The sequence below is a fragment of the Mytilus trossulus genome, chromosome 4 (assembly GCF_036588685.1).
Source record: "Mytilus trossulus isolate FHL-02 chromosome 4, PNRI_Mtr1.1.1.hap1, whole genome shotgun sequence".
Lineage (NCBI taxonomy): Eukaryota > Metazoa > Mollusca > Bivalvia > Mytilida > Mytilidae > Mytilus > Mytilus trossulus.
In genome coordinates this window covers 3,474,778-3,496,611 of record NC_086376.1, presented here as the reverse complement: position 1 = coordinate 3,496,611, position 21,834 = coordinate 3,474,778, and the positions used below count along the sequence as shown (strand labels likewise).

At 32.5% G+C, this 21,834-nt stretch overlaps 2 protein-coding genes across 3 annotated transcripts; one reads left to right on the top strand and one right to left on the bottom strand.

Annotated features, from left to right (window-relative positions):
• Window positions 1–680: 680 nt before the first annotated feature.
• LOC134714506 (peptidyl-glycine alpha-amidating monooxygenase B-like) lies at window positions 681–14,558 on the bottom strand. Of its 2 annotated transcripts, none has more exons than XM_063575803.1 (10): window positions 14,194–14,558; window positions 13,370–13,563; window positions 12,826–12,945; window positions 10,802–10,874; window positions 9,770–9,909; window positions 6,486–6,559; window positions 4,785–4,887; window positions 4,312–4,424; window positions 2,582–2,745; window positions 681–1,808 (listed from the first exon to the last, which is right to left on the bottom strand). In XM_063575803.1, exons 1-9 carry the CDS (start codon window positions 14,320–14,322, stop codon window positions 2,627–2,629), a joined length of 1,065 nt encoding a protein of 354 aa, XP_063431873.1. In that variant the 5' UTR covers window positions 14,323–14,558; the 3' UTR covers window positions 681–1,808; window positions 2,582–2,626. The 2 variants fall into 2 exon arrangements, with proteins under 2 accessions (XP_063431873.1, XP_063431872.1); XM_063575802.1 differs by having other exon boundaries at window positions 2,639–2,745; window positions 14,194–14,551.
• A 3,162-nt stretch (window positions 14,559–17,720) lies between these two features.
• Window positions 17,721–20,155, top strand: LOC134714503 (uncharacterized). The gene has a single exon (XM_063575800.1). It carries the CDS (start codon window positions 17,910–17,912, stop codon window positions 20,085–20,087), a length of 2,178 nt encoding a protein of 725 aa, XP_063431870.1. The 5' UTR covers window positions 17,721–17,909; the 3' UTR covers window positions 20,088–20,155.
• Window positions 20,156–21,834: the final 1,679 nt, after the last annotated feature.

Sequence of the window (21,834 nt, the reverse complement as noted above, 5' to 3'; positions counted from 1 at the left end):
ATATAAATATTCATCGAGGAAGATCTTGAACCAAGAGTTCCACATAGTTAAGTAGAAGTCAGTCCTTCTAAATATTACAGACACCATCATGAGCTAGTTAACCGTTCTGTTTCAGTTTCACAGATGACAACTGATATATTCCAATTATCGTAGCCACATTTGTGTCACTAAAGTGACAATTTACTGATGTGTATATATTAATAAGCGGCTTGTCATTAGAAATAATTTGATAATATCATTCAAAATGCTTTCATCCTAAATTAATTCTATTTTTTATTCATAACATTGAGATAGTTTTGATTATGTTTTAAGTTTTAAATTTTATTGTTCTTTGTTCATTAGTTATAATACGTATTTTTTCCCACAATCTCTACAAGTTTAACCAGGATTTACTATAGTAAGTTTAAGTTGTGTAAAAACAAAATCCAACATTATCCCATTTTTTACGCAATAACTAATCCCAGGAGCCCCAATATGATTTTTTTCTGTTTTTACCAATAGAATTAAAATAGTTTAGAAAAGCCTAAATAACCCCTAATTTGGTATGAAACTAACATAGCAAATCACATATACTTAGTCTTAAAAATAAGTAGATTGGTCGATTTGAACCAATTTATATGAGGTATGGTAGTTAATACGCTTTCATATATATCAAATAATAAAGTAAAGAAAAACAATGATTAAATAACAACTTAGATCTGCATTTATTGTCAAAATAGTCAACCATGTACATAAGTAAAATGTATCAATTATAACTATATATATTTTCCTTCCATTTATAAATATTTCATGGCTATAGATATATAGGGATGACAATTTAAACTGTCATCCTACTACATTTTCTAACTATATGTTCAGGAATGTTTCAGCTGTAAAGTATAATAATATATTTCTTAAAGTTGGTTTATAACGGCCATGTCATCTTCTTATTACAAGTCGTACTGAAGAGCTTTTTTTAACGCTTATAATCTTATAGACTGATGGTATCTTAAGTTTCAAATCAATTCATTAATGAATAGAATATTTCAAATCAGATATTTCTTTTGAATATACATATAGCAAGTCAGTTATATGGCAGTTGTTGAATTTGTTCGTTGGTAAATAAGTCCAACTTTCGTTTTATGGTAAAAAACAATTTAATTTTTTATTAACTTCCCTTTTTGATTTTCTACAAATTTTGAGATGTTTTTTTGTAATGATTTTTTTCATTTGTTTTAACTTTCCTGAAAAATTGTTCGTCTTAATAAAAATTAAAATTTGAACTCATGTTTTGTTCTTATTAAGCACAGTACTTCATTTGTCATATGCTCGGCATAATTAATGAACATCTAAGCGTAGTTATTGGCATTTTAGAAGTAACCAAAAGTAGTGTTTAATATTCAACATGCCACAACTAGGATTGCTGCTCTATGTAATTGACGACATAATGTTTTTGAAATGTACATGAACATGAATAGGTCAAACAGTCATACATGAACACTTTGTTTTACAATATTAATATGTCTACATTGAAAGCAACGTCTGTTACTCTAAAAGCAATTCAAATATATTCCTTTTTTATAATCAAACAAAAAATATAAATTTCTAGATATCATTATCTAGTTTTTACAGAATGAACATTAACATTATAAAATTTAACATTAGATAAAGAATGTAACATTTAATAAAGTATTTTTTCACCCATAATCAATTATAACAACAACCATTTTTTATTTGTTAAACTTAGTTATCCTGTTGGGTCGTATCTCTGCTACATAAACCTGGTGACCATCAGGAGATACGGCTACGTCGTGAGGTTCGTCAAAATTCTACAAATGAAATAACAGATATATAGTATACGAGTTTGTAGCCGTGCACACCTTTATTGGTGATCCAATGGATGTATATGTGTTAAGAGTAGTCACTTGTTTAGACGTAAATTATTTTTGTGACTATATCTTACAATCCTTTAAGATAAATAAGCTCATCATAGATACCAGGACTAAATTTAGTATATTTAGCTAACCTGCAACCATTTCCATCTTCATGTCAGATATATTGTGTACTGTGTTACAACTCTAGAGAAAGGTAACACAACGTTACTGAAAGCTGATGTTATGATTTCACATACATTTTACATAGATATTAGAAGGGCTAAAGATACCAAAGAAACAGTCAAACTAAAATATCAAAAAAAAACTGACAACGCTATGGCCAAAAATGAAAAAGACGAATAGACAAATAATAGTTCACAAGAAACAACATAGAAAACTATAGACTGAGCAACACGAACCCCACCAAAACGTGGGGCTGCTATCAGGTGCCCCGGAAAGGTAAGCAGATCCTGCTCCACATGTGGATAAGATAAACAAGGTCATAAAAAATCGAATAACATAGTTTTTGTATGCAGTTAAACCTGTAGCACATTTTATATAATTTCATTCCAAAGCAAATAGGCAACGTATGCATTTCTAGAGCTTTTTAATCCTGCAAATTTTCGTTCAATAATGATCAACAAAACATTATCAGCTGTGACATCAACATTCTATTTTTCTATGCCTATCCTTTAATATGTCTGATCAATGTCCTTAAAAACACTTACCATGTTCCTTGGTGCTCATGTATCACTGGTATCTGATTAATGTATCTATGAACTTACCATGTTTCTTGGTGTCCATGTATCACGGATGTTGCCATCTAAACCTACAGTGAAACCTTCTACCTTATTTGAACCAGTTGGACCGTTAACAACATACAACATTTTGTCTACAAATACATGATGAGAACATCATTATCATATGCCAACTTAACATGCAATTTACAGTGGCGGATCCAAAATGCAACATGAAATATCAGTAGAAAAAAAGAATCTGAAGATCTGAATGTAAATGAAAACTGATTTAGAATATAGACATTATTGCTGGTCTAAATTCACTGCATGTGTACAAGTTTTGTTATAATCTACTATGAATAAGACATGTCATATGTTTTGGTTTTGTTTTCTTCTGATTTTGTTTTTATTTATCAACCTTAATTCTAGATAGTGCATATTTTTCGTTTGTACTCATCTTGCCTTTATTACAATTTAGTATGGTAAGTTTATTCGTCCATTTATTAATGTTTATTTTCAATGTCAGAATTGTATACGAAGAAGTTCGGTCCTCAACTAAAACGATCAGCCATCGCGAAAGTCGATGCATTGTCCAATGCCAAAAGATGTAACCTTCAAATAAAGTGTGTTATCATTTGTGAAGGTTTGTACTTTAAATTTTCCTGCGATATTTTGAAAAGTCGTATTTTTCAAAATCAAAAATTCGAAAAACTTCCGACACACTTACACATTTTTGTATCCTAAGTTTTTGTCACACACATTGTAATTGTTTGTATGAAAATAAAGATTGTCATTATTATTAAGATAAACATGAACCCGCTTATCATAAACTCGTCATAGGTAACAGGATTGAACAGTTCTGCAAAAATTAGTGGCATTGATAAATAATAGGTAATGTTATTGTTGTTAAACATCAACTTTCTAGAGACATCCCCCAATACCTTTCTTCTAATGTAAGTTTAAGTGTAGACAAAATTAATGATAGAATTATTATAATAATTCTCGGTGTTGCATCATTGAAACTAGTAACAAAAAGTGGTAATAATTAAGCTAACAAAGTACAAAATAAAGGCAACACTAGTACACCGCTCTTAAAAATTCATAAATCGATAGAGAAAAAAACAAATCCGGGTTACAAACTAAAACTGAAGGAAAGGTATCAAATATAAGAGAACAACGACACAATAGAAACACAACACCGAAACGTAACAATCACAGAAACGAACTATAATGTAACAATGGCCATTTTCCTGACTTGGTACAGGGCATTTTATGAAAAAATGGTGGGTTGAACCTGGTTTTGTGGCATGCCAAACCTCCCACTTAAATGGTAGTGTTAATTATAACATTAAAATGACAATATTACACGACAGGGTTGCAATAAATAGACAGATAAATGGGAGAAAATATAGGACAGAGAAACAAACGAATAAAAGCCATCCAAAGGTAACACAAAAATTTGCTCAGATGTAAAAAGTTTAAAAGCCATAACAACTACCAAGTTGAAGATCGCCGAGGACAAAAGTTCCAAACAGTTGTGAGACCAGGGTTATCCGCCTGGGACAAACACACAAGTTATTCAAAGATTGTTACTATAGTTCGATGTGTTATCACGTTCTGACATGGTGTTCATTATCTCTCTGTAATTTTTATGGATTATCCTGCACGATTGGTGTGCGTTGTGGGGGTAGTCTTATGGTGATTATTAAATTAGAATATACCTGTAGGGTCGTATGAAATCGCAAAAACTTTGCCAAATCTAGAGTTGGAAATACTCTTTACAAATCTACCCGTATCATTTGGATCAGTGATTCCTGCTGTGAAAAGCTGAATTCTGAAAAGGACAATTTTCATGAATCAATTAATTATATTGAACCATTAAATTGCGCAAATCCAGATTAAATGAACGTTTATTCAGGAAATAATTTTTTTAAATATAATTTAAATTCGAGATCACAATTCTACGATTGATATAGGCAAAAGTGAAACAAGATATGATAAATCGGTTATCGACTATTACGTGCATTATTTCATAGATTTATATAGTTGAAGCTTTTGATAAATAGCCAGCATAGTTTGATTTATCCCTAAATGCAGTTGAGGCACAGGTTTGAGTATGATGTTATCACTTGTGTATTGCTAAAATAGAAAAATTACCTTATTTTTATTATTTAAATCAAACATTATGTATTACCTTCCATGTTCCCTATCTGCAACAGCTACTAAATTCGATTCTTCGATCAGTGTGATACTGTGAGGGATAAACAATTCATCATCAGCTGAAAACTCTACAGGATCTAGTAAAAAAGAAATCATCCATATCTGTTAACAATTCTATATATATTAAGTCGGTAGAATTTGCAGGAAAGATGGGCAAAGTATGTGTTCAGCCACTGAAAAATAGGAACGTTGTAAATAGGATACGAATTACATCTGTCAATACAAATAAAGGCAACAGTAGTATACCGCTGATCAAAATTCATAAATCGATTGAGAAAAACAAATCCGGATTACAAATTAAAACTGGAGGAAAGACATCAAATATAAGCGGAGAATAACACAACAGAAACACTAAAATGCAATACACACAAAAACAAAGTATCATATAATAATGGCCACTTTCCTGACTTGGTACAGGACATTTTAAGAAAAATGGTTGGTTGACCCTTGTGTTATGGCTAGCCACACCTCCCGCTTTTATGGCAATGTTGAATAAAACATTAAAGTGACAACATTACATGACATGACAGAACTACAGTACAAATAAATGGAAGAACATAATAGCAGAGAAAAACACAAGTAAACAATAAAATAGAACATTATGACAAGCTGATAGTTATTACAGATATCAGGCGTATAATTTAATACGCCAGTCGCGTGTTTTATCTACATAAGACGCATCAGTGACGCTCATGTCAAAACAGCAAAGCCAAATTAAGATGAAAGCATTCATGACCAAAAATTCAAAAACGTAGTTCCAAATACGGCTTAGGTTATCTGACTGGGATAAGATATTCCTTACCAATTAGAATAATTCTTACTTTAGCAAACACCGAAGTGGTTACTAACTACAGAATAAAAAAGAATACATGGAACAACTTAAATCAGCACATAAAAACAGAACAGCCGAACAACATATGTGTTAGCCGAATATATCGACGCAAAAGGTGACGTCACATCTAAATTTCTAAACTTTTTTCCAAAAATTAGGATAGAGTCCTTACGTATCCCCAAAAATGTTGTTGCAGAAGTGTTTTGAAATATAGAAAGTGCAACATCTTCCTACACAACACCAAGAAATTCGTGTCCAAATTCAGACCAAAAATCACTTTTCATTTATACACTCGCTTATTCAAACGGAACCCCTCTCTTAAAAATGGTTTTAAATTAATTGGCCAATTGTATATACCCGGGTAGTAACAAGTCAATGTGATGCATCGAGTGTCGAAAAATGAAAAATGAAAATTGAATGATAATTTTACGATTTTGAGTGGTGTAACAGCACAGTGGTGTAACTAGACACTTGGTGTAACAGCACAACATAGGAACAAATTGTAGACAACCAAGGTTTTTTTAACTTGCTACTTCTATGCTGAGCAAACGATGTTGAAAAAGGAAAGACTGGTCGACACGTATAGCGGTAAAAAAATGTGTTTGTTTCATTTTTGTCATTGTCGTTGTATGAATGTTGTTACAGAACTATTTGTGGTTCGTACGTTTGGCTGTGTAGGATGTATAAATTCACAACCACGTCTTGTAATAGTGCGTGTTAGTAACTTGCTTTTTCAAAAGATACCTGGAATAACAAAAAGTAACCGGACACCACAGTTTCGTTAGACTAAGACAAAAGAAGTATACTAGTATATAAAAAAAAACTCGTATGTATTTTACTTACTGTTTGTTGGTTTTCCCCATGTTTTAATTAGCATACCATCTTTAGTAAACTTCATTATTCTTCCGTTACAGTATCTACAATAAAAACAACATTCCACAGACGATATTTATTAAAAATGTGTAAGGGTTCCGCGGAACCCAGTGTCTCGCCTATTTTTGCTGTAAATCGCAGGCTCAACAACAATGAGGAAAAAAATCAATAAAAATATTCCTCTTGTTACTATTTTATGATTGTAAGAAAATCTAAGTCCATTTAAAAGTCAATTACAGAAAAAACGGGGAAAATGGGATTATTTTTACAAAATTTACTTCTGGATACTATCTTATGATCATAAACAAGCTTCTGTCAAAGTTTGGTAGAAATCCAGTATAGTTTAAGAAAGTTATTAAAATTTCAAAAACTTTAACCACAGAGTGAATATTTGTTGACGCCGCCGACGACACAGACGCCGACGGAATGTAGGATCACTTAGTCTCGCTTTTTCGATTAAAGTCGAAGGCTCGACAAAAATGGAAAGATTTAGTGTATATGCTACTTTTCAAAAAATCCAGATGGTGATGGAATATTTGGAATGCTGTTAATAAGTAATTAGACGAAATGCAAGTAATGTCATATTAATTGTACATAAAAATGAACAAAATAACCAACTTTTACGAAGAGTGTTCTGTATATAAGGTTTAAGGTTGCAATACTCATTAAAAGCGAAGTGCTGGAGGCGGATGATATAAACTAGATAACAGGTTATATTTAGAGTCTCATTTGAATTTTAAAACATTTTTTTTTCAACTGATCAACGTGTTACAAGTGTAATTAAACATTAATACATTGTACTTGTATCTGTAAGTCTAGCCAGTTCTACTGCACCTGTGATTCGTCCAATTCATCTTAATACCTATTTGATGTTATTTCTTTTATCTCGTTAATAGCAGGTGAAAAACTTAAAAGTACACTGTGCTTGTGAAAAAAAGGAATCTACTTTGGTTTTAAACATACTCATATTATATAGAATGACTGGTGTAGAATGTATTCCCCCAATGGTAATTTGACAATATCGGTGTCCATCTTTTTATCTCAAAATGAAAGAAATATGTGAATTATACAAAGGAAGCAGACAGTTCATGACAAAATTGTGTTTAGGTGATTGTGATATGTTTGTACATCTTACTTTACTGAAAATTCTTGCTGCTTACAATTATCTCTATCTATAATGAACTTGTCCGTGTAGTTCCAGTGAAAAATGTTACTAAATATTTTATGAAAATTGTTAAAAATTGATTATAAAGGACAATAACTTCTTAGGGGGTCAATTGAACATTTTGATCATTTTGACTTATTTTTTAGTCTTAAATTGCTGTACATTATTGCTGTTTACAGTTTATTATCTCTATCTATAATAATATTCAAGATAATAACCCAAAACAGCAAAATTTCCTTAAAATTACCAATTTAGGGGCAGCACTCTAACAACGAGTTGTCCCATTCATCTTAAAATTTCAGGGCAGATAGATCTTGACCAGATAAACAATTTTACCCCTTGTCAGATTTGCTCTAATTGCTTTGGTTTTTGAGTTATAAGTCAAAAACGGCATTTTACCCCTATGTTCTATTTTTAGCCGTAGCGGCCATCTTGGTTGGTTTGCCCGGTCACAAAACACAATTTTTTAACTAGATAGCCTAATAATTCTGGCTATGTTTGGTAAAATTTGGCCCAGTAGTTTCAGAGGAGAAGATTTTTGTAAAAGTTAACTAAGAATTACGAAAATTGGATAAAAATTGACTATATAGGGCAATAACTCCTAAAGGGGTCAACTGACCATTTTGCTCTTGTTGACTTATTTGTAAATCTTACTTTGCTGAACGTTTTTGCTGTTTACAGTTTATCTCTATCCATAATAATATTCAAGATAATATCCAAAAACAGCAAAATTTCCTTAAAATTACCAATTTAGGAGCAGCAACCCAACAACGGGTTGTTCCATTCATCTTACAATTTCTGGGCAGATAGATCTTGACCAGATAAACAATTTTACCCCTTGTCAGATTTGCTCTAAATGCTTTGGTTTTTGAGTAATAACCAAAAACTGCATTTAACCTCCATGTTCTATTTTTAGCCGTGGCGGCCATCCTGGTTGGTTGGCCGGGTAAAAAAACACAAATTTTAAACTAGATACATCAATGATGATTGTGGCCAAGTTTGGATTAATTTGGACCGGTAGTTTCAGAGAAGAAGATTTTTGTAAAAGATCATGGAGATTTACGAAAAATGGTTAAAAATTTATTATAAAGGGCAATAACTCCTAAAGGGGTCAACTGACCATTTTGGTCATGTTGACTTATTTGTAAATCTTACATTGCTGAACATTATTGCCGTTTACAGTTTATCTCCATCTATAATAATATTCAAGATAATTACCAAAAACAGTAAAATTTCCTTAAAATTACCAATTTAGGGGCAGCAACCCAACAATGGGTTGTCTGATTTATCTGAAAATTTCAGGGCAGATAGATCTTGGCCTGATAAACAATATTACCCCATCAGATTTGCTCTAAATGCTTTGGTTTTTGAGTTATAAGCCAAAAACTGCATTTTACCCCTATGTTCTATTTTAGCCATGGCGGCCATCTTGGTTGGATGGCCGGGTAAAAAAACACAAATTTTAAACTAGGTACATCAATGATGAGTGTGGCCAAGTTTGGTTAAATTTGGCCTAGTAGTTTCAGAGAAGAAGATTTTTGTAAAAGTTAACGACGGACGACGGACGCCGGACGCCTTCGGGCCCGGTGAGCTAAAAATGTAGTTTCTGTGCTGGATGTACATATCAAAGGGTTTTATGTTCATGTGGACCTTATGGCTAAAATGGCGGTGATAACACCTTAAAATATACTCTGAGTATAGACAAACCTGTGCATCTGAATTTTTTTTAAGGCGAACCTTTCCCTAGATGTATAAAATTCAAATGCATTTTAGGTTTCAAAAAATTAAAAACTTCGTTGAAATTTGCAGTGCTCTTTTTCTTAGTCATAGTACTTCGGTAGATGATGAAATATTATTACATAAGCTTAAGTTTCATTTGATATGGTTCACTCAGTGAAACAGTTAAAATCAACTAGTGTTGCCCCGTGCGTTTCTACCACCAAACATGCATTACCCGTCGTCTGATTCCAAATTCACACCAAGTAATTATTTTCAAAAACCAAGAACATGACAAAAACGGTAGTAATGTCAGATTACATGAAATTATCCAATCAAGGTTAACATCAAAGAATTCTAAATTATTACTTACCCATCAGATACAAAGAAATGTCCATTCGACGCAACAGCGACATCCGTTGGTTTGCAGAAATGTTCATTATCACTTCCGGGTTTCATGGCTTCACCAAGAACAAGCCCAGCATCTGTTGGGTCCGCTGGTATTTTTATTACCTTTTAAAAGGATAATGGTATTAATAGTGTTTGTTATAAATTAAAGTCGGATTAAGATAAAAAGAAACATTTTTTATTAACAGACAAACTTTAAACTTAAAACAATGGTGAAATTTTCAAAATGTTTCGGCCTTTGATTGTGAGCAGTTTGAGTAAATTGTGAAATCGAGTGAAATAAATATAATACAGATGCACTTCTTTGTATTAACCTCCATCAGAAATCATCACAGTCAAAAATAAAAAACACGAACTAAGAGCAATATCTATAATTCATTGGATTTTTGCCATATTGGTGTTTATTTTCCAGTGTCAACTTATTGTTCAGTGGCAGACATTACATGCATATTTAGGACAACAAAACATTGATGGGAATCATAAATATAGCTTGCATGAAATCTAAACCGGAATATGTATGATTGAATCGCGACAACATGTCTGCGCCAGATGCTAGCATCTTGTTAGTATTGATTATTATATAGCGCAGACATTCTGGACCTATACAAACACACAAACATGGGTCTCAATGAATTAAAAAAACAGTTTATTAAATTGGTGCATAGACAGCGCTAAAATGATGTGACCATTCTTAACCGTGGCGCAGACATCTTTAATCCAACTAAACCTGCGTAGTCCTTTGATATATAATTGTTTATATAATAACGTGTAGTATATATTGTGACTTAGAAGGCACTCCTATCACATCTTCTTATTTATATGTATACATCTGTTGTCTTTTCTTCAATTCTTATATGAAAACAGATAGAAATGTCATTTTCAGAGAATTCAGATTGGACCAGGCGGGTATCCAACAGCCTGAAGGGGAGTAGAACCCACGAGTAGGTCATAGCGGGGATACACAAAATAGATATTAATCTCCTTGTAAATTACCTACCTGGTGTAAACCAACATCAGTTACCCAGAGATTTCCTTTTTTGTCGACAGTCAATCCATGGGGCATGAAAAACCTAAAAATCAATAAAACAGAAATTACTATGTTAACTTATTTCTATGAATAAGATAATTGTTCGTTCTATTTTAACTTTGTAATCTATATGGTTTGAATGAAAGTATTACAGGAAAATTTAACAAAGAACACATTGGTTTTACAAATACATAATTGGACACGAGATCTGTGTCAGGGAAATCCGCTTCTAGTAAGATACTTTAAATTGACACATTTTACAGCCCATTAAAACAAACAGATGCAGGTCACATAGACAATTTATCTATTTTGATCTCAACCATACAAATACATGTTTTGGTCTGTCAAGTTTAGAATTACAAGTATTTTTTTATTCTATGCTTTAGCTTCCTTATTTCCTTTAAATAAAATAAGGCCAGAGTTACATATTAACTTTTGTTTACAATATGCTTGCTAGTTAGTATGAATGGAATGTTACACCCCAAAATAGTCTCCCGTTCATACTGATATGGGCAAACTTAATGAGGGGGAATTTTTCATACTGATATGGACAAACTAAATGAGGGGAAATGTTCATACTGATATGGACAAACTAAATGAGGGGGAATGTTCATACTGATATGGACAAACTAAATGAGGGGGAAATGTCAAATAAACAGTAATACAACTTTATGAAAAAAAGGGTCCAGAAACTGGTTTGTTAATGCATCGGAGATAACTAATCAATAACTTGATCCTGGCCTTGCGGTCATAAAACTTTTGAGCACAATTTTTGTACTCAGACTCAAGAATCAACCAATCAAAATAATGGATTTTGTGTTTCGAGCATGATTTTTGTGCTCTGAGCACTGATCAATGTTTAATGACTTCAACCCCAGAGTTCAACATCGTAGCGGCTATGTAGCTGCTATCAATATATATGTAACAACTAGTCTATAGCTACACGTTCAATAGTCAAAATCTATGTAGCACTCCGTAGCCGCTACGATATTGAACTCAACCCTGGTATAATGAATATAGCTGAAATCTGGGATTTGCACATGCATTTGTTTATAAATATTTGGCTAAATAAACTATGATATTTGTAAGTTGAATTTTTTTTTTCTAATGGGGGGTAAAGAAATGTTAGTATATATATTCTTTAAAATTTTACTTTATTACAGATAGATGTGTAATTGTTTTATCCTTATGCTTTATATATGCACCACATGTTTAATTTGTTAATAGTATAGTACATCTGCTCGTCTAATGCAAATTTTATGTAACATATTATCAATTAATCTTACAAATTACGAATATGTATTTTAATTAACTCAAACTACACTGTACAGTTTGTTTATGTTAGTGGTTTGTATGCATAATGACTCCGATTGCAAATTTGAAAAAAGGTGGCAGAACAAATAAGCTACTGTTTGCAGTAAGATTGATAAAAAAAAAAGAAAAAAAAATGGGGAGGTAAGTATCACAATCGCCTGTGCTGAAATTAAAGCGTATCCTAACGCTATGAGATTGTAGTGCTTCTGGAGTAAGGCTTACATAACTTTATTGATCGTGCGGTAAAATTTTCTTTAATACATCTCCCTAGGGCGACTTGTGGTGATGTTTGAATTCGTTCACGACATTGTTTGGACTATAAGTGGCGAATATTAAATGATTATAATTAAGTGTCGTATAAATCAATGTCAAATTATTTCCAACTGTAATTGTTAACTATACTCTTTTACAGCTGGGCCATTGTCATTCTCAAATCATATGTTAAGTGCTATTTCTTTTTTAATTATACTGGTATAAAAACAAAATGAAGAAAATGCCATGATTAAGGACGGTTTATTAAAAAGAGTAAAATGTTGGAGAAACGTGAACACACCAGATGGACGACTTTAGTACCATTGATTCACAAGATTAGAATCGTCAGTGCAATATTTCAACCGTGCGTTTTGTCATCAATAACCTTAGTTATTCTAGTATTTAAGTTAAATAAAATGTATTAGCACCTATTATCTCCAAGACGTTGTATAACTGTTCCATTCTTGTTCAGTCGGAGGATAGTAGCATTCCTGATAGGTCCTTTATTCTGTTCAACCTGAGAAAGTTCGTTGTTGAAGTCAAAAGATCTAAAACAGCAAAGAAAAAAGAACAATATTAATCGCATATTGCAAGGCAAACATTTGACCAAAATCAATAATTTAACCCTCTTTTTCAAGTTTTAAGCAAAATATGATACCCTTTATCCCAATCGATTCAACTTGTAATGTAATACCTTTCTTGGATTTCCTGTTTATTTATTCTCGGCCCGAATATGCATGATCTATTTGCAACTGGATGTTAGGAAAACAACAAGTGGGGAAGCCACGGGGGAAGCAATCATTTGTATGTAAAATATGCAAAGGAAACAGAAACATAAATGGCCAACTTATTGTTTTATTCCTGGCTTAGTTTGCTTTTCTTTGTTAAACTTTAAACACGAAAATAGTACTACAAATGCATGTGTTTAAAATATCGTCAGATGGTGAAAAATAATACGTAACACTGGATTACCTTGCTCCCCATGCACGATCACCTCTGTGAAATACCAGAACGTCGCCATTGTTGTCAACGGCAACACCAGCGACCTGACCTAGCTTAAGGTTATTTTGAGGCCAATTTTCCTGTTGCTGGACAGGAGAGTTTTGTTGTCTGATTGACTTGGACGGAATGTCACTGTCTAACAGGAATGCATATTCAGGATTATTCTAAAGAAAATAAACGTAAGAGGCGTAAAACATTTTGAGAAAGTATCTTTAATTGATATTTTAATACATAATATTGTCAATCTGTGCTTAATAAACATAATGTGAACATAACAGTTGTTACAAAAGGTAATATGTGTTAAATTGCCGTCTTCAGCTCTTTGTATTTAACTTATTTGTTTAATTTAACATTATTTTGTTAATCAAATTTTACTTTTGTAGAGTGGATTTGGTATAATTGGCCATAAAAAAAAAGCTTTTAAAATAATATCTTCTCCAATACAAATGAAACATCTGTCAAATACATTACTTAAAATAAAACTAGCATGTAATTGTGGAATAATTTAGCAACATATTATCCATTACTAAAATTGCTGATAAAAATGTAGCATCTATTACATATAACACAACGAAAATAGATTAAACCGGATGTCCATAACTAGGACTGGACTTCTAATCGTACATTTGTTTTATCCTAAAGCTCGAACGTACGTTGGTCATTTTTAAATGAATATTTAGTGATATGAAAAAAAGATACTGTATCATAATAGATTGTTTTATAGATCACTGTGTCAAATTACAAACAGAGGTCAGACAACTATATATCAAAATAACAACCAGATGTTTAATTACCTGTATTCTGTCCAGTAAAGCAGGTAAAAATTCATCAATCATTACTCGTTCATCCTCAGTTCTTGGTCGTCCATAAACTGTGGAAGCGATTCCAAGAATAACACATAAGGAAAAATAGATTGCGGCCATTTTAGATTGGAATCAATTGTTTAAACGACCACAAATAGAAGTAATTCCGAAACAAGAGATTTCTCGTTAATTCTTATCACATATTGTCGCTATATACACCTGTAAAATGGTGTATACTGTCGTGTAAATATATTTGTAATGTTGTGACTTCTTACAATCGATAATGTCAAGTTTGTATGACGTCTATGAAATAATTAATGTTGCCAGAGATACAGGAACTGAGGAATTGATTTTTGTGTGGGTGCTGAAGACTAATCAATATGGTTGGAATAACATTAGAATGATCAGTATTTCCGCATATATTTCCATCTATTGAACGTTCCGTGACTGATTGTTGTCCTACAATTATTTCAGTTTTTAAATTTTTCCTTTTTTAAATTGTTATTTGGATGGAGAGTTGTCTCATTGACACTTACACAGCATCTTCCTATATCTATTTTATACAGTAGATTACAATATATATACCTGGATTAATTGGTGTATGATAAAGCAATTAGTGCGTATTACTTACGCTGGATATTTCACCATTTTTCAAGTTTTGATAATTTCCTTTAAATCATATAATTATATTTATCAAAGTTGTACATATAACGATGCTAGTTTGTTATGTTTGGTAAGGCAAACGTGTTTACGCTATTTATAGAAAGGTCTGTTTGATTTGATATATAAAGTATACGGGTAGAATAATTTCATGCAAAGGTGGTTTGATAGAGTCATTCGAGTCATTGCAGTCAAGTGCTATTGATGCCTTTTTCCAAATAAATAATTATAAAAATTATTTTTTTACAGGTTGTTCAAAATGAGCCGCAAATATTGATGTGGCAGTGCTAGTTAGAGACAGACAATTATCATTGATATAAAATGAATTACATGTATTGAACTTTGCAAGTGGCTACTCCCATGTGAGAGTTTTGTATTATATTGATAAATGTTTTATGTTCGTTTGAGGTTACGAATTAGAACATTATACTCAATCTGTTCGGGTTTGGATAATCATAGTTTTAAAAAAGATTATATTTTACAAAAACGTCAAAATGTTAGATATGTGAATCTTTTTAAACAAAAATATTATATTTTCATACATTATTAGCGATTCGTTTGAAATCCTTCCCCCTATTTTATGTTGTTTATGTCGATTTGTCATTTAGAGAACTCGTTACCAGGGTTGAGTTCAATATCGTAGCGGCTACGGTTATAGCGGCTACGTAGCCGTAGCCGCTACTATCAATATATATGTAGCAGCTAGTTTATAGCTACACGTTCAATAGTCAAAATTTACGTAGCACTACGTAGCTGCAACGATATTGAACGCAGCACTGCATTATTGATTTTAAGAGAGATAACTCTTGATTTCTGGAACTCATTGTGACTCACCATTTCTTAATCATAATAACGTGTCTTTTTCCATCAGTAACGACAACTCCAAAGACACTCATCATTACCCACTAGTTACAGCAATTCTTTTGCCACTGGCCCACTACCCATATATTGCTATTCGGGTGTTGGTTTTTTTCACAAGCTATTTCGTTGTTGCGTTTGTTTCCAATGTTTATTGGTGTTGCCGATATATTGATAGAAATGAAAATAAACAAAAAAGAGTTGTGCATGTTTTCTTGCTTTTAAACCTAGTAGCGCCGTTGAAAGTTATGTTTATATGTTATGTAATCTAAAATTTTATATAAAGCCCAAACGTATAGGTTTTGTTCTCATCCAAATCGTTGTTGAATAAAACCTACATGTCGTAAACGCAAACCGCTATGAGGAGCTTGTATTGAGCTATTACGTACACAATAATTTAACCATAACCGTTCGCTCGCGACATGTCCGCAGGATACCAGTCTATAAAAGTTAAGTACCTGTTAACTGGCACCATGTGTATTGATATCGTGGAAATTTCGATTCAAAGATAAAAAAAAAAATTGTATATGCGTGAAATATTTGCAACTGGACATTAAGCAATCAACAAAATTCAAAATATATAGTTCCAGATAATTGTTATACTACTTCTTAATCACAGGTTCTTTTTTTTTGCGATTCATGGCAAGATCTTCTATCCCTATATATTGCGAGTATGTATGTGTAGAAGATCGCGCACTGGATAGAAAACAAGTGGCAGTGTTTCGAATTAGTCGATCCAGGTTCAGAATTAAAAAAAAATGTAGGGTTACCTCCCGTTGTCTACACTTTGTAAATTTGTTGTTTTATTCTGAGTCCTTATTTGAACATAGGCTTTGATGAGATTAATTCCGACATAAATATAAAAATAAGGCGATGCAGTATAATTGACAATATGACAACTATATCGATTTCACGTTCGATATAATATGTATACTTTTGTCAGGTTAACGCCCAACCGTATGTCTTAATGGTAAATTAAGATTTCAATCAACAATCGGCCAGCATTTCAATCCTGGTAATATGGTAAAACTGGATTATTGCAATTGGTCACTAGTATTAGTCTTGTTTAATGTTATGTTTTGTTTTATCAATTTTCTTCGTTTTTTTTGTTTTTTTTTTTTGTTTTTTTTTTTTTTTGGGGGGGGGGGGTTCTAAAGAGCCGTGATCATCATCTAAATATTTAAATAGTTGGGACATCGTCGTGTTTCCTTGTGTTCTAGTGGTATTTGACATTTTATCAAAATATGCATTTTATGCTGAACCATATACACGATTAAGGAAATGTTGCCGTCATAGGATAATAAATATATTGTTGGATAAGCTATGAGAGTCAAAAATTGATACATTTATATTTACGCATTTTCTTTATTTTATCGGTATAACACGATTATCGATATTATGTTTTATGAATGAATTGTACTATGGTGTTTATTTCATGTAATCAGTCATTTCATTTAATAAACAAAATTTGATAACTTTTTTTTACTTATGCATTTACTCGGTGCTGACCAATTTGATCATTGTTATCGGACATTTATTAATAGAAGTAATTTGTCACATTATATAATCTATTGAAGGCTCCTTAAAGACAATTCAAAAAAACAACCAACACCCATTTATACAACGTCACACTCAAACTAAATTTTAAAAAAGTGCGAAAAAAATAAATCTGACGTTACTTTGTGGTACTGCAAAGCTCTCCACGCCTTTCTGGAAGGGTTAAACGTGCATATACCATGAAATGAGACTACTTTGTTGTGGCTAAATGACAAAGCGATGTGCAACTACTCAATCAACTAACTTAGGTGTTTTCTGTAGGAAGAAAACAATAATCAGCTTCTTTGTTTGTTGACTGCAATAAAACAAATTGTACAACCCCATATGTCAATCAAATCATTAAAGTAAAGCATCTATTTAATTTCCTTAAAAGAAATATGCAAAATCGGATACACATCATATTACCTGAGGGGAATATAATACACTGCTTGACATGTATATGTCATTTTAATTGTCATGGCCAGTAATACTGACAGTTCCTCTGTGTTTAACTTGTGAGACGGATGGTTCGGGATTTTATGGGAACGTATAGCCCTGAATATTATCCGTATTAAAACAATATTTATTAAAAAAAATTGTGATTGTATCCTTCATTGGATTATTTCGAAATTCGCAGAGGAACTATTTTCGGAATGAATTGTAAGTGTTTATTTAATGTCTTGTATTTCTCAACTTTCGTTCTACTTTCTGCTTCACGATATGGAATTGAATACAGCAGTGAGCCAAGCGCTTGTGTGACATGTTTGAACAATAAGACGTGCCTTGCGCCTGACTGTTTTTGTTGTAGAGATGAATTAAGACTGCCAATTTCTAAAAGAGATATACCTCAAATAGTTTTCTTTACATTTGATGATGCTTTGACTGACTCGGCTACAAAATTTTATCATCGACTATTCAATGAATCCAGAAAAAATCCGAATGGATGTCCGATATCCATGACATTGTTTGTTTCTCATCACGATACCAAATATAATAATGTAAACCATTTGTATAGAAAAGGAATGGAAATAGCTGCTCATAGTGTATCTCATGCTCATATGAGTAATGAAAATTTTATGAGGGAAGCTAAAAACCAAAAACGAAATTTAGCAACACTTGGTGGAGTGCCCGAGAACGAAATTGTTGGCTGGAGAAGTCCATTCTTGGAACCAGTCGGTGATATGCAACCACACGCTCTTAAGACCCTTGGATATACTTACGATGCGACATTGACTTATAGCAAACGTTCGCTCAAAGATAAAGCGCCAACTCCCTTTACCTTAGACTTTGGTTGGCCATATGACTGTAAGGTCAAACCTTGTCCAAAACGGCGCCATTTTGGATTCTGGGAAGTACCAGTTGTTTCTTTGTTGGATTATTTACACAAATATGATTGTGTTTATGTTGATGGATGTAACAACCCGCCACCAGACGAATCGTCTGCCTATCAGTTTTTAATGGATAACTTTAATAGCTATCATTCAAAGAATCGTGTGCCTTTTGGAATTAACATGCATCCGTCTTGGTTTTATATTCCTGCAAGATTAAACGCAATGGACCGTTTTATTCAGACATTGTCAAAAATGGATGACGTTTTCATTGTATCAGTGAAAAAGATGATTGATTGGCTTAAAAATCCTATTGGATTATCTCAGATCAATACCTTTCAACCATGGCAATGTCAAAACAATAACATGGCTCACAATTCACATCAGTCACGCAACAATCAAAAACCAAAACCCGCATGGAACAGACAATCAGACCCAGTCACACGCAGGAGAAACTACATTAGAGCGCGACTCGAAAAAATACAAGCAATGCGAAAACAATCTCAAAAACAGCATTCGGACGATTTAACGAGACTTCATCATTCCAATGAAGCAAGAAAGAAATGGTGGAGTCATGATTCTGCCAGATACGAAGCAAGTCATATTCCAGCCAGACACGAAGCAAGTCATGTTCCAGCCAGACACGAAGAAACTCATGTTCCAAAGCCAACAAAACCAGCCGCTATTGCACCCTGGGTACACAGAAGACATGACAGACCCGTAAAACAAAATGCAAGAAGACCTATGATTATAAAAACAAGTCCTACTGCTCAAGTTGTTGCCGAAGTACCTTTTTGGAAAAGGAAGCACAAAACAAACGTCTCACCTATAAAACAGAATGAAGAAGTTGCATGGTGGGAAAAAGCTATACCGAGAACAAGAAGTTCAAAAGTAGAGATCGCCAAAAAGAAAGAGTTAATGAAAACAGAAGAAACAGAAAATCATGCAAAACACAGTATGTCTTCTGATTATCCTGTAAGTTTTATCAGTTCTAAGGATGGTCGACAGAAATCACAAGAATCGTTAAGTGAGAACAAAATACCTCGTACCGTGGAAATAATATCAGCTAGCTTTCCGTCTCCCCCAAAAGTAGACTTTAAGAAACAGCTGAAAGAACAGGAATTGAAACAACAACAAATTATTGAAAAACAAAAAGAAATGCAGAAACGTCAACTAAAACTTCAAATAGAACAATTAAAAAACAACAACGAAAAAGTGTTCAAAAAGCAAAAAGCAGAAGAGGATAAAAGAATGAGGAATATTGAACAAAAACATAGTTTAGTATTAAACAAACAACAACCCTTTAATATGGGTGAAGTAATAGACACAAAATTCAAAAATCCAGCTTCAAAAGTTATAATTACAACAGTGTCAGAAGCTTTTGACAAAATAACGAGCACGAAGTCTCCCAGTGAGGATAAGTTTTCATTAATTGCAGACAAAAACGACAAGTTGGATCCATGGACAAGATTTGTTCAGTTTATTATAAGGAATAAACCATGAGGATACTATAGTATGCTCTAACATGTTGTGTTAACAAGGTATTGGTATTCAATATATGGGTCTTGGATAATGATGATTTATTGTTCTCAATTATCAAAAATGAATTCAACATTAACTTCAGGAGAAGTCGCCTGAGTTATTTAATCATTGTCCTTTTCATAACATTTAAAATATGAACGAGAAAAAAAGGGGTATATGTCGATCTGAAAACAATATCAACAGCAAAACGATATCCAAAAATTAAATAGGGTTCACCGTATGTATTGTCGTAATGACTATGCTCTTGAGAATGGAAATGGGGAATGTGTCAAAGAGACTCGTACAGTATCTTATGATACTGTTAGCTCTAAATGGTCATTGGAATTACATGTACTGTACTTGTATTCAAGTATTTCTTGCGTTTGAAGAATCAGATTCAAGTTATTTGATAAAAGCTTAACACGAAATTGGACTCTTCACCACAGGTTCTTCTAATTTCATCATCTAAGAAGTAATTATTTTTTTATTGGGAAGCACCTTTTTTTTGCAATTATTTTTCTATCATAACTGTGTAAGCAAATAAGCAAAATTATTGTCAGATCTCGCATATGAACTCATGGTCGGTCAACTTGTGTGATATTCTACAAAGAAGATGTTTCACTGTGCAAAAATAAATTGGAACAAAATAGGAAAACTTAAAACTAAATTGTATGACGTGTTTTATAGGACGATGTAAAAATCGAAAAAAACCTGTTTTAATTAGTTGAAGACAACACACACGTATATTGTTCAATCTGACAGTGTGGGTTGATAAAACTATTGAAATATGCACTATTTAATTAGACAATGAACTTTTAATTGTTTTTGTTATAGCGGTAAAGAATCCGGCAATGGGTGAATTGTGGACTGGCATAAACCGCAAATTTTACATTTCATGTTTCTTAATGACAGGACACTGCGCAGTCAATCTTCTGTAAATTTGCATATCTATTACCAGCTTTCGATTAATCATCTTATATTATGCACTTTACAATAAATTACTAGCTAACGTAGATAGGAGCATATCATTTATTTCCCCTACTACCTACGAAAACAATTCCACAATATGCAAATTTTCTAAAAATGATAAAGTTTCTCGTCATTTCATGGATAAATTTAGCTAACACTACATATCAAACCAAATTTTTTCTAGTCGTCTTTTTGGCGAAGAATCAAGCTTTTTTTCCAATTTGGACTAGTCTGAAACAAGTAGAAAATATACTTGCATTTACGTACTCAACAACCCTATTTTAAGGCCCAAAAATGTGTACTACAAAGTTTTTATAATCTCTTAGACTATTGGATAATACAAAGAATACAAATTTGGCAATAAAAAAAACTATTATCTTTCCTTTACTTTTTTGTAAAGAGAAACCTTAAAAACTTTGTTAGTTTGGTCCTACTTTTTTTTTTAAAGAGGAAACCTAAAAAAGGGGTTTTTTTTGCCTTACTTTTTGCATATTCAAAGCTGAATCAAATGCATTTGAAATTTACATATTATATGTTACAATAAACTTGTTTAATATGATTTAATAAAGTGATTGTTTGACACTCATATTACAAGGTGACGTAGCAGTAAAAGTCAACGTAAGTCACGTGTGACGTTTGACAGATCAATACTAAAGGAAAGCAAAGGAAAGCATGTACATATTTCTTAAAAATAGAGAAAAATACACAAGTGGGTTGATGGGTGACTCCTTTTATTATTTTTTGTCAAAATTATGATTGG

Coding starts and splice junctions, on each gene's coding strand:
- LOC134714503 (XM_063575800.1), top strand. CDS start 17,910: ATGAATTGTAAGTGTTTATTTAATGTCTTGTATTTCTCAACTTTCGTT.
- LOC134714506 (XM_063575802.1), bottom strand. CDS start 14,322: ATGGCCGCAATCTATTTTTCCTTATGTGTTATTCTTGGAATCGCTTCC. Junction 13,564..14,193: donor CTTTACTGGACAGAATACAG/GTAATTAAACAT, acceptor TATTTTCTTTAG/AATAATCCTGAATATGCATT. Junction 2,746..4,311: donor GATTTCATACGACCCTACAG/GTATATTCTAAT, acceptor ATGTATTTGTAG/ACAAAATGTTGTATGTTGTT.